We start from the raw sequence: 16,560 nt of genomic DNA, 5'->3' as shown, positions 1-16,560 counted from the left end.
CGGTAGAAGGGAATCTTTCTCAACATTACGATATAAAAAATTAAAGCGTGGTATTATTTCAGACCTCAAAATTTCTGTATTAGATGTACACCAATCTGTACATATAGGATACTTGAGTGTAACACTCCATATTATAAATACGGTAATGGTTGATTCATTAGGCCCTGGATCGCATAACCTTAGACAATGTAATACAATTGCGCTTTCCAATCTTGGAGACACAGAGGGATTGGGTAAACCCGGTACCGATGGCAAGTTATACGCTTTACACTTACAAGATAATGTATACAAGTGGAAAGAAGTTACATTCACGGGTAATCTAGGAGATTTAAGTGATGTCGACGTTAGTAGACTCAGTAAAAACACTTCCTATAATCTTACTCGCAATGATGATAATAAATGGACTATGGTCAAAGCAAAAATCGAGTGGCTACTGAATATTGTCATTACCCCACCATATGTGATGATGGGTAAGGCACATAATTTAACTAAGATAATAAATAGAGGGATCGTACTCGGGGCTTTTTTCCCCTCAAAACGAAAAAGTGTGTTAGTCTCTCCCCTGCCAGAAAACCCAGGTTATATGTTATTGAGTTGTCCGGCATAAAAAAATGTTAGTTTAAATTTGGTTACTGAATTCAATGATATAAAAGATAACTTGAAGGCTATAACTGATCATTCTATAATTATTATTATTATTATCTTGTTTGGGGATGCACCGGAAGATGCCTTCGAAATATTACCAGGTCTATCAATTAAATGGCTTAAGATACACGAGCGTCGACGTTGCAGTATTATTTATATGGGAGTATCACCCATTGCAACCCTTGAGGGGGTCCAAATTATTAAAGGTGATAGCATTTCTCTTACTAAGATATTTATGCCGTATAAGATACATTTAATAAGGTTGGTGTTTACTCTCAAAACATTTAAGCAGGACCAATTAAAGACTATTATATGATATGATGATATACATTATGGGTTTATATACGGGGCTTGATGAAGCATCTGAAAAGATGGATACTGTTGATGGATTTCGTTTACATGAAATAAGCGACATAAAACATCAAATAGAGAAGGAGAGGGAATTGAGACTTGGATTATATTAAAAGTATCACAGAGCTGTGAATGCTCTCGACAGAGTTGACACTGCGCTTGTAACAGCTGGCATGGGACTCAGTGTGGCCGGTGTTGGTTTATTATCAACTATAATCGCCACGCCTATCGTACTTGGCATGGAAGTAGCACTCAGAGTCTCTGGACTGGCGGGAATAGCGATAAAATTTATTTCTCGTAAGTTGCAAAAGAAAACATTAAAACATGATAATATTCGTAAACTTGCTGAAGCAAAGTCGAATATCATTGAGGATCATATTTCAACAGCACTGGCTGATTGTAAGATATTCGAGGAGGAGTTTCATTTAGTGTTGTCAGACGTAATGAAACAGGAGATTCGATCAAATTCTCGTAAGACCAGTGGTATTAGTGAAGACGAGAAAAAAAAAAGTTAATAGAACAGGGGAGACAAAAAGCGCGTCAATTATTCCATGCCAAAACCAAAGAACTGGTTGGAGATTAAGAATAGATTGTTTCCTGGATACATCTTTGGATCTCATTTAGACGAATGCTTACATAAGTATATAATAATGGAGAATTACAAGCCAACAAAGGAAAAAGCTATCAAAGCTTTTATGCTCCAGGACAAAATGATCAAATGGCAAGATTTGCCTCAAGGTATATATTATATCAGTGATATCAAACCAACCAAATATGGTTATCAATTGTTTCTTTCCAATTTCGAAGAAGAGTATACAATCTGGTCTCCTAATAAAATAAACTTAGAAGTTAGTAAAAATGTTGAATATCACTTTGTTCAAAATAATGGTATGTGTATGAGTAAAAATAATAGAGAATATTTTCATTACAATTTAGTTTAGAGTCTTGACGATTGTTGAATCGCATCAGCGTTTACACATAAAAAATTCCCTCTGTAGTAGCGGTATTGGTATATAAATCTGGCTCCAGTGGAAGTGAGCCAGAATCACCATTACCTATACTACTCTATCAGTCAATGTGATGTACAAAAATTCAAAATAAATGCAGATCATCACAAGCTTTGGATCTGACATCCTTGATCATTCAAGGGGTTTCTGAACATCCAGTCAGTAGATCCTTATTTATCATGTTCTATGTGTCTCAGCCTTCTGGGTGGAGTGAAAAGAAATGCCCCTGTGTACATGATTACCCTTGTCAGATGTATTTTATCCTGTCAGCCACACACCCTGACTTTATGTCACCTTATGTGGTTTATGTTCGCATACATGTACTGCTGCAAACCTGTTTTTCCCCTGTATGCAATTACAGTATCAAACTTCATCAGCTGGTGTGTCACAAGTTCCTTAGTTGGTGTGTATAAAAGTGCCCTTGCCGTCATGAAATAAGAATTGCCAAAAACAAAAATATTTGCAATAAGAAAAAACAAATTTGTCTTTCCTTGAATAATCTTAGGTTTAGTGCTTGAAATTTTCAGTGTCATAAATTATTTTTGTATAATTTCATAAATATTTTTCTTTTATAGACCAACGTCAAACCATTTGACAAGACAGAATTATAGAGAGAGAGAGAGAGAGAGAATAATGTTTATTATAGTGTCACATGTTATATACACTTCATAATAAAACACGTACACGAACAGTAAAATATAACATCCGACCAGGTATGGTCTACGAGACACTTAGACATAAAAGCAAATTATAACTCCATGATCTGGGTAAGGTAAAATAAGATATATACTAACACAATGTTTAAAATTAAGATTAGGTTATGAACACGCACGCTCGCACGCACACGCACACTCGCACGCACATGCACACACACACACACACACACACACACACACACACACACACACACACGCCAAATTACTTATAAAGTCACGCACACAATCATACACAAACACGTAGGTACCCACACACCCACCCCAAGCACACACGCACAAGTACACGCACATACAAACACACATACACACACCATACGTACATATCACACACACACACACACACACACACACACACACACACACACACACACAGACACACACACACACACACACACAGGGGTGCACTTATCCTCACCGACACTCAACATAAGCATTACAAGTATAACATTGATCACAAGAAAAAAATACTACAATTCGCAAGCCTAATGACATACGTGCAGAAAAGCGCACACAGAATAAAATGAGTGACAAACGTCTTTGGAACATTTGATCAATTAGCTTACAAAGGGTGTAACACCCATGTTCACATCTGAGTAATGTTATAAATTTCTCGGTTGAAGATAAGTTTTTAAAATCTGGCATACATTCACACATAGCGTTCATTACATCATAACGTAAATCATCATACATGTAACAATCAATTAAGAAGTGGACCTCAGTCTCTACTGAGTTAAAACAAAAAGGGCAAGTTCTATCCTTAAGGGGGACAGGGGGACGACTGTACCTCATTTTTTCAATGTTAATGGGGAGGCTGCCACTGTGTAAAAGTGCCAAATATTTTCTGGTGTTTCTATGGATATAATTTGATAAGACATAGGGCTCGGGCGCTAGATCCTTCTTAAGCAATCTATAGGTCCTCAGCTTATTACCATTAGGGTTATTAGCATCATTCCACAGCTCTGAAAACCAAGCAGTTTCATCCAATTGAAATACTTTTTGCTTAATGAGAGTGAACTGGCCACGTGTCATCGAATGGACATCGATCAAGTCGACGACGTTTAGGTTTCTAGCTAGCTTGTAAACCTCCTTTTCCCATGAGCGCCCTCTTTTACTTGACCAAGCATGAATGACATGGGGCAATCTTGTAATTTCCATCTTGTTAAGGCGGAAGAATAAACGAAATACTTCTATGCGTTGCTTAGTGACACATGATTTCCAACCCCTGTCTCCCCTGGCGGCGACATTTGACGCATTACGTCTAAGGCCGAGGAAAAATTTACATGCTTTGTTTTGCAGAGTGTTTAACTTTTTATGTTCATACAACCCCCAGATGGAAGCACCATATTGCATAATAGGCTGAACCAAGGATTCATACAATTTAGTGTAAATTGCATAAGTAAAACCACCAGCATCAAAATATTTTGTACATAAAACACCAAAAGCTCGGCTTGCCAATTTAGCCAGTTCATTAATTGTGAACTTAAAGTCCATGTGTTCGTTGAGCCACAAACCAAGATATTTATAATTCTTACTATACTTCAAAAGAGTTTCTTCAATTGAAAAGTTGGTTCTGGAGCAAATTGTATTGGTAGGCCTAAAATGAACAATCTGAGTTTTTGTAGGATTAACTGTAAGTCTCCACTTTTGACACCATTCATTGACCGCGTTTAACATATTTTGCTGTTTGTCCTCCGTGGGTGCCAATAATAAAATATCATCAGCATATAACATAATACCAATATTTAAATCATTTACGTCAACACCACAGTTCATGCTTTTTATATTGGCCGCCAGATCGTTAATGTAAATAGAGAACAATAATGGAGAGACAAGGCATCCTTGCTTTAGTCCCCGTGGGGCCTTAAACCAAGGTGAAAACAAACCATTTACTCTCACAGCGCACTTCACATTGCTGTATAAACTTTTAACAGCTTCAAACATTTTTCCATTTATGCCATTTTTTAATATTTTAAACCATAAACAATCTCTGTTTACATTATCGAACGCCTTTTTCATGTCAATAAAACAGCAAAATGTTGATAATTTTGATTGTTTTCTATTTTTGATTATTGTACAAATGCTGTAGAGGTGATCCAAACAGCTCCTTTTTTTTTCTGAAGCCATTTTGCTCTTCAGCTAAAATATTATTTCTTTCGCACCACTCACTCAATCTGGCATTTAAAATGTCACAATAAATTTTACAGGGTACAGAAATAAGCGAGATACCCCTGTATGACGGAGGATTGTGAACATTGGTGTCAGATTTAGCAATAGGAGGATTAATGATACTCTGTTGCCATGCATCAGGTACTACTCCATTATTAAAACAATGAGTCATTATTTTAAACAACATGTCAACGCAGACAGGATTTTTCAGACACTCAGCAGGAAGATTGTCAATACCCGCCGCCTTTCTGGATTTAGCGGGTTCTATTGCCTTCTCTACTTCCACCAATGTAATAGGGACGTTCAAGGGATTACAGTTTGTTTTATCTTCCTTTGTTATAACAAAATTGGATAATTCATGCACTATATTATCCAGGTGTTCATTATCAAAATTTCTATCAGGGTGTGGGTCGTAACCGTATAAATTCTCAAAGTCATCCTTCCATCTTTCAAGGACAGAGCTAGTATCACAAACAATATTTCCTTCGTTGTCTCTGACCTCAAAGGGCAACTTACCTGTACGGTCGTTACCTACACCTAATTTACCAATCATTTTCCAGAAATCTCTTGTGTCAGTATTATCAAACGAGTCTGTCAGTTTCTTCTGCTTTTCTAGCTGATAGGAACGTTTATATTTTCTATGTAGTTTATCAAAGTATTTTCTCTGACTGATATATAACTGATGACTGGCTCGTTTCACGCCTGGTGATCTACACGCTAACCACTCCCTTTCTCGAGCGCATGTTAGTGTCCACTGACGCTGTAACTCGTCGTTCTAATATGGTTTACGTTTTTTAACATTATGATTATTAACCGGTTTAGGTTTTGCGCAATTATTGAGCTCGTGTTGAATAAGAGATGTGAATCTGTCGTAAGCTTCATTAAGACGATTGTGTGCATTCAAACTGGATTCAATGCGTTTGATACAGTCTTGTAAACGAACCACATCGTCCTGAGATATCAAGAAATCGTAAGGGATATCTGGTCTATGAGCGGGTCTCTCAGGACGATCTGGGGCAATACCAACAGTATACCGATCAAAAACATTGATAGCAACTTTGAATTCGAGCACAGAATGATCTGGGATTTTGTCAGGCACAGGAATATTAAGCATAGATATAATACTTGACATAGGTTTAACTTTAAAATCTGTGAAGTGACAAATGTGCTCGTGCGGTACCACAACATAGTCAACGACCGATCGCCCTGTAGTATACACATACGTAAAGTCGTTACTGTCACCAACCCTCCCGTTCAACATACAGAAGTTGACATCACAAAGGAAGTCGATAAACATAGCTCCATAGCTATTTTCATTGCAATCAATGACTGACCTGGGATGTATTTTGTCCACTCCCTCAATGTAATCCATTTGAATTCCACATCTAGCATTGAAATCACCACACACACGCAAGATACCTTCATTCTGATATGTGTACACCTGGTGTAGCAAGTCACTGAAGAACAGATCTGGGTCCCTTGCACGAGATGATCCTGCAGGTGGGAGATAGCACTCACATGCACAGAGGGTGATGTCACGGGCTTCTAATTTTAGCCATAAAATATCTTCAATTGTATCATCTAAAACTGAGATTTTGAACACACTGGTTAAGCTGCTCTTGATAAGGAATCCTACGCCTCCTGAGCCCCGTTTAGCTTTCTTGTCGACTTGTTTTCTATTATGACCGAACCATTTATAACCCTCAACTTGTATTTGTTCATCATCGCGTAAAAATGTTTCACAGAGGGAAATGATATCATATTCACTAGCCTTGATAAGATTTTCTCTGAAAATAGAGTTTTCGTTACTTTTTGTGGACCAACCAGCACAATTCCAATGGCACAGTCGCAAATCCTAATTCTGTACCTTCCTTTTAAAAATACTGCTGCCTTTAACATAGAATTTGTTTATCTGGTTTTTTTACAAGGGTCAAAAGACTAGACTGTGTCTTCAACTCAACAGGAGACATGTTGTTCTCAATGTAGATATTGTCGTATCGCTTGTGTTGCTTTAACTTTGACTTATTTTTCATTATTCTTGATTTCTGCTCAGCGTTGCTGACCCGCACAATCACTATGCCTGGTCTTTTACTGGCGCTTTTCTTTCGCTCCACACCAGTAACAGAGATGTCCCCTAATTTAAGACCATCTTTGAAGAGTGCAGATACTTTGTTTTCTGTGATGGTCATGTTCTTTTCTTCATTAGCTTGAAGTGGTAGATTTTTTATAACGATCACATTATCACAGTTAGTGGCAGTAGCTGAAGCATAGGTTTTTTCTAAAACCTGAACCTTGTCCCTCAGATGTGCATCGTCTACTTGTTTCTGCTCGAGATGTTGAAGTTTCTCGGAGATATGTCGCACTTTATCCTCGAACTCATCCCTGAGTTTCTGCATTTCTTCAAGAACAACTTCTCTAATTTTATCGGATAAAGTGTTTTCTAGGGAACTAATTCTGGCACCCAAACTATCACCAACCATTATATCTTTAAAAGCATCATTTCTGAGGTGTCCATACTTTTCAGATTTTGTTTCTTCTTTTACGATAAGAAATGAGCTGTCTACCTGAGTTTGGTTATGTAAACAAATACTTGTTTTAAAATGTGAAACAGAATTCCACTGATGAGAATTATTTGTTTTATGCCATTGTTCCACCAAATCCATTTGAAATGTACTTTTTGTACGTAAAATTTCTTGAGAGTTTGTACCCAAACAGGTATGTGCTTTTGTACCCAGAATGGACTGATTTCACTCAAGGACCACGTACATTTAGGTTAGTCATCTTAATGTTTAGCTCATTGTTTGCAATAAACATGAAAAAATAAATATAATCATACAGATTTAGTTTAGTTTTCTTTGGTACAATTTTGCCCTACATTTATCCAGTCGACGTGTACCTACTTTCATCCATTCTGAAGATTGGGGATGGAGAATAAACCTTTTATAAACAATGCTTAATATTCTAAATTGTCGTTCTTGCAATGACAGACCAATAACAATATTATGTTGTTATTATTGTTATTATGGCATATCAATATGTTATATTGCTCTCCGCTGTTGTTGTTTTCAGAAAATAATTTTCAAATCTTCTAGCGTGGAATCCTTTACGGTTTCGGATTTAGACTTGATGTTACACACTGGCGGCAATCACAAACATGAAAACATATGAATCAAATAGGAGTGAAGACTGCTATCCAGATCAATAAATAGTTAACAGTTGACGAAAAATAGTAAATTATGTCATTTCTTTTGAATTTGAATCTAATTCATATTTTTTTTATGATAGCTTACCAACTTTTGCATATTTTGCTTTGATGTGTGTCATGCGGTGCATGCTTCCGATTTCAGAAATGATAGCTAAAATTGCAAGTATTTTGATTATTTTTCATAAACTGCATTATTTTGGTATTAAATGGTTTACCTAGAATGTATATCAGTTTAGATTTTGCGTATCATCCAATATTTGTCATTATTTGCAGTGTTTGTTGACTTTGTTCAACCAAACAAATCGCGACGTTTGTCGGATTGTGAAAGTGTCAGAAAGTTTATCAAACGAAATCATTTGCAAACTCTATAAAAATAAGATATGTTTTTACAAAGATTTATACATCCATGTCTATGTACCACCACCACTAGTTGCAGGCACTCTTGCAACACCCACCCATATACCACCACCACTAGTTGCAGGCACTCTTGCAACACCCACCCATATACCACCACCACTAGTTGCAGGCACTCTTGCAACACCCACTCATATACCACCACCACTAGTTGCAGGCACTCTTGCAACACCCACCCATATACCACCACCACTAGTTGCAGGCACTCTTGCAACACCCACTCATATACCACCACCACTAGTTGCAGGCACTCTTGCAACACCCACCCATATACCACCACCACTAGTTGCAGGCGCTCTTGCAACACCCACGCATATACCACCACCATTAGTTGCAGGCACTCTTGCAACACCCACCCATATACCACCACCACTAGTTGCAGGCACTCTTGCAACACCCACTCATATACCACCACCACTAGTTGCAGGCGCTCTTGCAACACCCACCCATATACCACCACCACTAGTTGCAGGCACTCTTGCAACACCCACATATATACCACCACCATTAGTTGCAGGCACTCTTGCAACACCCACCCATATACCACCACCACTAGTTGCAGGCACTCTTGCAACACCCACCCATATACCACCACCACTAGTTGCAGGCGCTCTTGCAACACCCACACATATACCACCACCACTAGTTGCAGGCGCTCTTGCAACACCCACCCATGTACCACCACCACTAGTTGCAGGCACTCTTGCAACACCCACTCATATACCACCACCACTAGTTGCAGGCACTCTTGCAACACCCACTCATATACCACCACCACTAGTTGCAGGCACTCTTGCAACACCCACCCATATACCACCACCACTAGTTGCAGGCACTCTTGCAACACCCACTCATATACCACCACCGCTAGTTGCAGGCACTCTTGCAACACCCACCCATATACCACCACCACTAGTTGCAGGCACTCTTGCAACACCCACACATATACCACCACCATTAGTTGCAGGCACTCTTGCAACACCAACTCATATACCACCACCACTAGTTGCAGGCACTCTTGCAACTAGCATGCCCAGCATGGTATCTCCACATCCTGGCACAGTACTCACCTTACCAGTACTCACCATATTTGCAGCCAGCATTTACTCAAGTCACAGCACTCCATTATCAGGAAGATTTTGTCAAAGTTCCCATTTGGAATTTCCACGGCTCGGTATCACCAAGCGTTCCTTCACAAGAGGGGGACTCAATTCGAGGCCTATCTCGATGATTGCATCATCGGCCACAGCATCCTTCAGACCCTGATTCTTCAGCTGGATTCCACCCTTCAACTTCTCCATCGGTGGGGCGAGGGGTTCAACTTCGAGAAGTCAGATCTTACTCCTTCTTGCCACCTCACTTTCATAGGCCTCTTTCTGATGGACCTCAACTTGATACAAGTTCCTCTGGATCGGTTCAGTGCTATTCAATCCGGGTCAGGCGAGCCCTAGATCAACCGTTCCATCTCCGCCAGTGGCAAGCCCTTCTTGGCCTGTTGACTTCAGGATCTTCAGGATTTTTATCAAATCTGGAAACATTTGGATACCATGCTTACTAATGGAAGCTGTTTTGTAATATAATTCATTTATAAGATTGGACTCAAAGTACAGCCTTGTCTTAGTCCAAAGGACTCTTGTGAGACGATCTCCACTTCTGTTTGGAGACATTCGGTTCCCTCAAAGAGCAGGAGCACCCGAAGCCCGAGATGCACAAGGCCAAGTGCTGCCGGAAAAGAGGTTGTATGCAACTGAAGCTTTTAACAGGTAAAATCCCTAGTTGAATGCAGTCATCCAGGTGATCCGTCATTGGCATCTGATCTTCGTTAACAGCTGCCTCCTGATCGTGTCGGACACCTCCACAGTGGTGTACAACATCGACAAACAGGGTTTGACACGGTCTGCTTCTCTCCTGGAGAAGACGTTTTGCCTGTTTCATCTGACCAACGAACTGTTCTGATCTGGGCCTGTCAAATTATGGGTTGTCGCAACGTCTTAACAGACTCCCTGTTCAGACCCGATCATCCGTTCCCCTAAGCACTGGATGCTCCCGGCCTGGCCAAATCTGCTGCTCAACCCTCACACCAGATAGCTGCATCCAGACATCGAAGCATACAATCTGCACGTCTGGCATGTCGCCAGAAGAACTTGTTTTTTCTCCACCTGTCTTCAAGACTAAGAGGTTCCATCCTCCAGCTTGGAATCTCAATTTTGTTTTATGTGACTTATGCCGGGGTCCGTATGAATCGCTTGCGTCTGCCTCGTTTGAAGATTTCACCTTGAAGACTTGCTTTCTTCAGGTGCTTGCCACTGCGGCTAGGGTTAGCAAGATTCATGCCCTGGATGTGACCCAGGGATAAGTAGTGGATGCTGAGGCACAGGCTGTAGTCTGTTTCAACTGTCTGTTTGTATAAGGTAGGGAAGCTAAAGAACTGTGTAGCATCAGGTAAGTATAAAAACATTGCATTTCATCAGAAGTGCTCATTTTCTCATGGTTTTGGTTTTATATGGCTGTCATTTAGTTGCAAATGTATATATTTATTCTTAATGAATTTCGAAATGGTCTAATATGATACTTTTTTTATGACATTTTAAACCCAAACGAGCATGGGAAACAATTTTTTCATATGATTTTTCAAATCGCCATCCTTGAAATTAGATACAAAAGTCTGTGCTTAACTTTAGCTGTCAAAATTTTTAAAAATTGCTATATGTATTGGAATACATCTTTGCTGTAATCAACTATTTTTAAAAAATGCAGTTGTTCAACAGACAATATTTAATCACTTGTTATCCAATATTTGTCTTTCAATAACATTGAGAGCCTGCATGTTGTTTTTAAAACGAAACAAAATATTCTTTATACGAATATACTATACAAATATTTGATCACATGTATTTCCTTGTTAAATCAATAAATAACACACTGTATAGTTTATATTCAATTGTTAAAACCGCTCATCCCAAACCATGATAAACACTTAAACACTTATGGTTTTGCACTTCATCACATGTGTAGATTGATATAATTTTATCAAATGCGAAAATAAAGACTAAAACATTGTCGTGAATGCAATCAAGGAAATATAACAGCGGAACTCTGTGCTTTATGAAAACTGTAACATAGAGCAAGGTCTTGCCAGGCAAATACAAAGGGAAACCACTCTCAGTTAGAGTCTGAACCAAGATTACCTGCCCCTGAGTTATCAACAAGGTCATTACTGTAGCCTGCAATAAAGAAATATGTTGTAAGCTATCGACTCCATAGTTATGTGGATTGCTGTCACGATTAAGAACATTTCTGATGTGAAATCTTTGATGCGTTTTTCATGTTTTCGAAGTGTCAATTCAAATCACACACATAATGAAATGTCAATGTTTGAACGTAAAACAGATTATTTGTTTGAAAAAGATCTGTGGCAAAGTATGCCGCCATCTTGGATGAAGATAAAATAAACTTACGACAGGTCTGGTGCTATCTTATATTTATGACAATCTTACAATATCTTAGGGCTACGACAAATTTGAAAATACGCGACGATAGCCTAAGATTTCCTTACGATAACTTTACGATAATTTTAGGGCTGCGATCATTTTGAAAATCTAGACACAAAATCAAATAGTGTTTGCATTGATTTCAGCGGGGTTTTTTAATGGTTGGCAGAGCGCACCAACTCATATTTGTTTTCCATCTGTTTGCAAAACGAGGGATATAGTGTTCAGCATGTCCATCCGTCTGTCCTCGTCCATTTTCTGTTTCTGTAGAAGAACTTCCGAACGATTAAATATTTCTGGATGGAACTTGGTTTACAGATCAGTCTAGTGGGGAACTGGTGAGGAAACTAATATCATGAATATGCAAATTCATGTAGCAATTTATCAAATTTACTTAAAATAATTTACAATCAATATATTGTTAATTATTATTAAGAATTCCATAACATAAATGGTATTAGATAGTATATGTGTGAAATAATTGTTGCCATTGCCTTTTGGTTGAGACAGCATTTGTGTAGGATCCATAAGGATTCCTGGTTATGCCGTAGGGAAAAACAAGACAACAAGTATTGAAGTTCATTTAAGTAGTAAAATGATTTCAATAAGGTCTTGTTAAAAGAAACAGACAATCACTCCAGACTCATTAAAAAATACAAGGATAATAATACCCAACTAAGCACTAATTCTTATTCCTTCAAACTCCATGCCAATCCCGAAACGATATATATATTTTAAAATATTGAGACACGTGACATCGAATAAGTTTCTATGTACAGCTGCAGATGTATGGGAAATTGTTCCTTTATGTGGATATTCACGGATACATTCCTAAAACAAGGTAGCTGTCTAAAAATATAATATAACTCTGGTTGGTTGTATTATGATATTTGCATTTTGTTTTCATTCTTTTTCTGTAGCATTGAACAGAATCATTTTTGTTCCTCTACGTGTTGGTTGGAAAGTTCTTCAATGCGCGATGTACGTTGTTTTCACAAGTCTTTTCCTTTGTAAGCCTGTATATGTTACAGTCAATGTTTAAAATGTGATTCACTCAGGCAATTTATAAAATGTCTAAATATTTCTGGGACCAGCTAGCACTATAAATCGGCATCAGTCCAGACTAGTACAAGCAGCCACACAAACACACACACGTACATGCACGTTGCTATATAAGTGAAATAATCTTGGATGCGACGTTAAACCCCATTTCACCTCACATAAATATTTCTGACATTTTACAAATTGACTGAAAAATTTGTCCATTTATTTTACAGATTGACTAAAAATTATTAAGACGTTCAAAAGGGCTTAAAACATCAGAATAGGTTAATTATGCTAGTACTAGAAGCCAAACAATTTAGAAATGTACTTTCAATCCTAACACTTTCAGTCACTTGGTGATGATATTAAACATAAAAATGTTTGGAATTTGTTATCATAATAATACAGATGGCAGTTTTCGAAAACTATATTTCATTTTGTTGATCAATGTGACCATATGCCCCTATTACTATCCATAAAAAGTGACTAATGCGCTTATGAATGGTGCAGCACAGGTCGCCAACTAGTCTACATTTCTGCTATACATCCGGATACGCAAGGGAAAAAACAATAACAAAGGCAACAACCAGTCCCGGGGAATTGCTTTAGATCAGTGCCCCTTTAACCTTGGGTTTCATAGCAGACAGACAGATAGTTTATTTTTGTCTTATCTTGGGCATACATACACCATAAAAATATACAGACATGCTTTAGCTACAACAATGTGAGTTATGAGAGACAATCAGTTGTTTAAAATATGATACAAACAAAATTTTAAAATTCATGATGTGGGGCATTCAGGAAATGTTGGTGATGGTGCTGCTTCGGTTTTTGCATATGATGCAAACAACTTTCTAGTTTACTCGTTATACCCCCGTTTACGAAGTAAATCGGGGGTATATAGCGTTCCGTCCTTCCGTGCGAGCTTTTGTACGGCCCCTCACATTATAACCATGCACCCTAGCTTCACCAAACTTGCTACACAAATTAACCACAATGAGTACTTGTGCCTTTTGCTAGTTGTAAGATTCTGAATTTTTTTATTTTTGCTGTTTCCATGGAAACATAAAGAAATTTCAACTTTAAGGGTGGGTGTTTTGTACGGCCCATTTCTTTTTAACCATGCGCCCTAGCTTCACCAAACTTGCTAGACACATTTACCACAATGAGTACTTGTGCCTTTTGCTAGTTTGAAGATTCTGAATTTTTTTGTTTTTGCAGTTTCCATGGAATCATGGTGAAACATAAATTTTGGGTAGAGTTTTTGTACGATCCATGTTTACAATATTATGTATCCTAGCTTCAGCAAACTTGCTGCATTAACCACTATGATTGGTTTTTTTTATCTTTTATAAGATTCTGAAAGTTTTCTCTTTTGCTGTTTTCATGGAAACATGATGGAATTTAGAAATTTTGATGAAATTGTTTCCACACATGTAGATCATCATAAGTATCTGTGCTTTGTGTTAGTTTGAATTTATGAATTCTTTACCATATCTGTTAAGGCTAGATGGAAATTATTAATTTATTAATTTTCTTATATGATATTGTTCCATTCTTTATGTGTTTTTATATCAACAATTTTTGGTCATTTTGATAATTCTTCTTATGTAATTCCTCAATCAAATTTTTATTTAAAGGTGTTCACGGTGATCTACTTCCTCGTAGTGAACAATGGTAACATGGGAGATTTGGGGGGGGCAATTGTCACTGGAACTCAATCTGAGTTTTTAAAACATTGAAGTTAAAATCAGTTAGAAATATGTAATATTTCATTAATTAACAAACTATTTACTCTTTGTTGTTGACCAGCAGGGATAACGGGGTATGTGAGCTTTGCTCACTTCTTTCTTGTTTTACATCTTTCCAGAAATCTCTGAGAAGAATTGCAATTGAAGAAGTTGGGATAGAAAGTCAAGGAGATGATGTTGTCACCACAACATTTAAACAGAGTAAATCGCTGCAAAGAATAACTGAAAAAGATAACAGGATGTTTCAGAAATTTGTGTCTAAATCAGATTCTCTAGCAAAATCAGTTAAACCTAAAGCTGTTGAGAAACTTGGAGATTCTGAATCAAAACAGAGAAATGCCCTCAGTGATGCAGAAGAAGGACATTCATCAAGCAGTGTAAGCTTGGCAACTGATGGAACATTCTCAGAATCATCAGACGACATGTCAGGAAAAAGTGTCCCGCAGACTTCATATCATTTCCAGTCTGATTACAAAGTGCTGAAGCACAACAAGGAAGCTTTCTTTCACTACTTCAAGGTAAGTGTTTTCCAAACATTTTTTAGCCCACTGAGACAGGTGGTCAAAGTGTAATTATGACTGTTGTTCATGATATTATGTCCTTATTTCCACTCCTCAAAACCACACTAATATAACATGGCTTACTTGTTCCTACAAATGATGAAATGGAAATTCAATGTGAACTTATCTGTTTTCGTATCCAATAACAACTCAAACAACGTCACATGTACATACAAATATAACTCAAGCAGCCTAAATAGGACAAACAAAATTTGATGTTGGGTAACTCTTACTGAAATTTGTGTTCATATGTATGACTGAACATCAATTAGACATCAGAGAAACGTTTGTTTCTTCCTTTGGCACCTAAAAACAAGACTCTGGTCTCTGTGTATGATCAACCATCTTGCAGCCCTGCACCATTGTCTCACAATCCACTCCAGTTTTAATAAACACTGCAACTGTTTAATCCTAGATGTGATCTAAACATATTTTTGGAGTACATTTTTAACAACATACGCAGAATATTTAAGGATTCTTTTTAAAAAAAATGGAAATAAGAACGAAACGTGCGGCGGACCTTGTGATGATGCGGCAGTGCCTGAGAACCGGAAATATTATTTTTTTAGCCTATTCAAACTACCTGCAATGGTGGTTCATCAGACATCAACATTGTGTCAAGAACTGTTGTCTTACATCCAAGAGTAAGGAGGTGACAGATGAATATGGATTAAGGAAAATGTGGAGTTTGAGAAGACTACCGTATTCGACGTAATAAGTGCTTCGCTCTAATAAGCGCCCACGGCGATATTTGCTAATATATTGGCACGTGAACAATCCCAATTAGCACCCCTTCCGATTGATCAATGTAAACAAGACTTATTCATTCGCGTATAATACGCACTCCTGTGATATATTCACCATTAATTATGGACAATTATATTCTGGAAAAATATATCTGCCGTTCATAAGCATTTCAGGCTGTCAGCATAAACCACGAAATTTATCTTTCAACTCTGTTTTTTTCCACCAAAATAATATTCTAATAAGAGCCTGGATGAATATGTCACAAATTCACAATCTAGACAAGATAATTCAACCTCCAGCTTCCAGCTCAGAGCTTCTTAGAGCCTTAGATTGTTGTATTGTATTCTGTTACACATTACGTGATATTGTGGATGCATGATAGACTTGTTATGCTGCATTCACCCAATTTTCACTTTGGGGGCCAAGTTTGTGTAAGAGTAACCTTATGTGGTTGTATTTGATG

At 37.8% G+C, this 16,560-nt stretch overlaps 1 protein-coding gene across 4 annotated transcripts in view; it reads left to right on the top strand.

Moving 5' to 3' along the window:
- The window catches only part of LOC139445614 (RNA polymerase II-associated protein 3-like), a 383,319-nt gene that overhangs the window by 250,191 nt on the left and 116,568 nt on the right, over positions 1-16,560 (top strand). For all 4 annotated transcript variants that reach the window (XR_011651874.1, XM_071226777.1, XM_071226776.1 and 1 more), the window contains one exon: positions 14,910-15,308. Coding sequence is in view for 3 of the 4 variants with exons in the window: in XM_071226777.1 (XP_071082878.1) it covers positions 14,910-15,308 (399 nt within the window). In the remaining variant the exon portion in view is untranslated. The remainder of the gene's footprint in view (positions 1-14,909; positions 15,309-16,560) is intronic.

This window comes from Haliotis cracherodii, unplaced genomic scaffold, assembly GCF_022045235.1.
Source record: "Haliotis cracherodii isolate W230 unplaced genomic scaffold, xgHalCrac1.p SCAF_6, whole genome shotgun sequence".
NCBI lineage: Eukaryota > Metazoa > Mollusca > Gastropoda > Lepetellida > Haliotidae > Haliotis > Haliotis cracherodii.
This window is presented reverse-complemented; position numbering and strand designations above follow the sequence as displayed.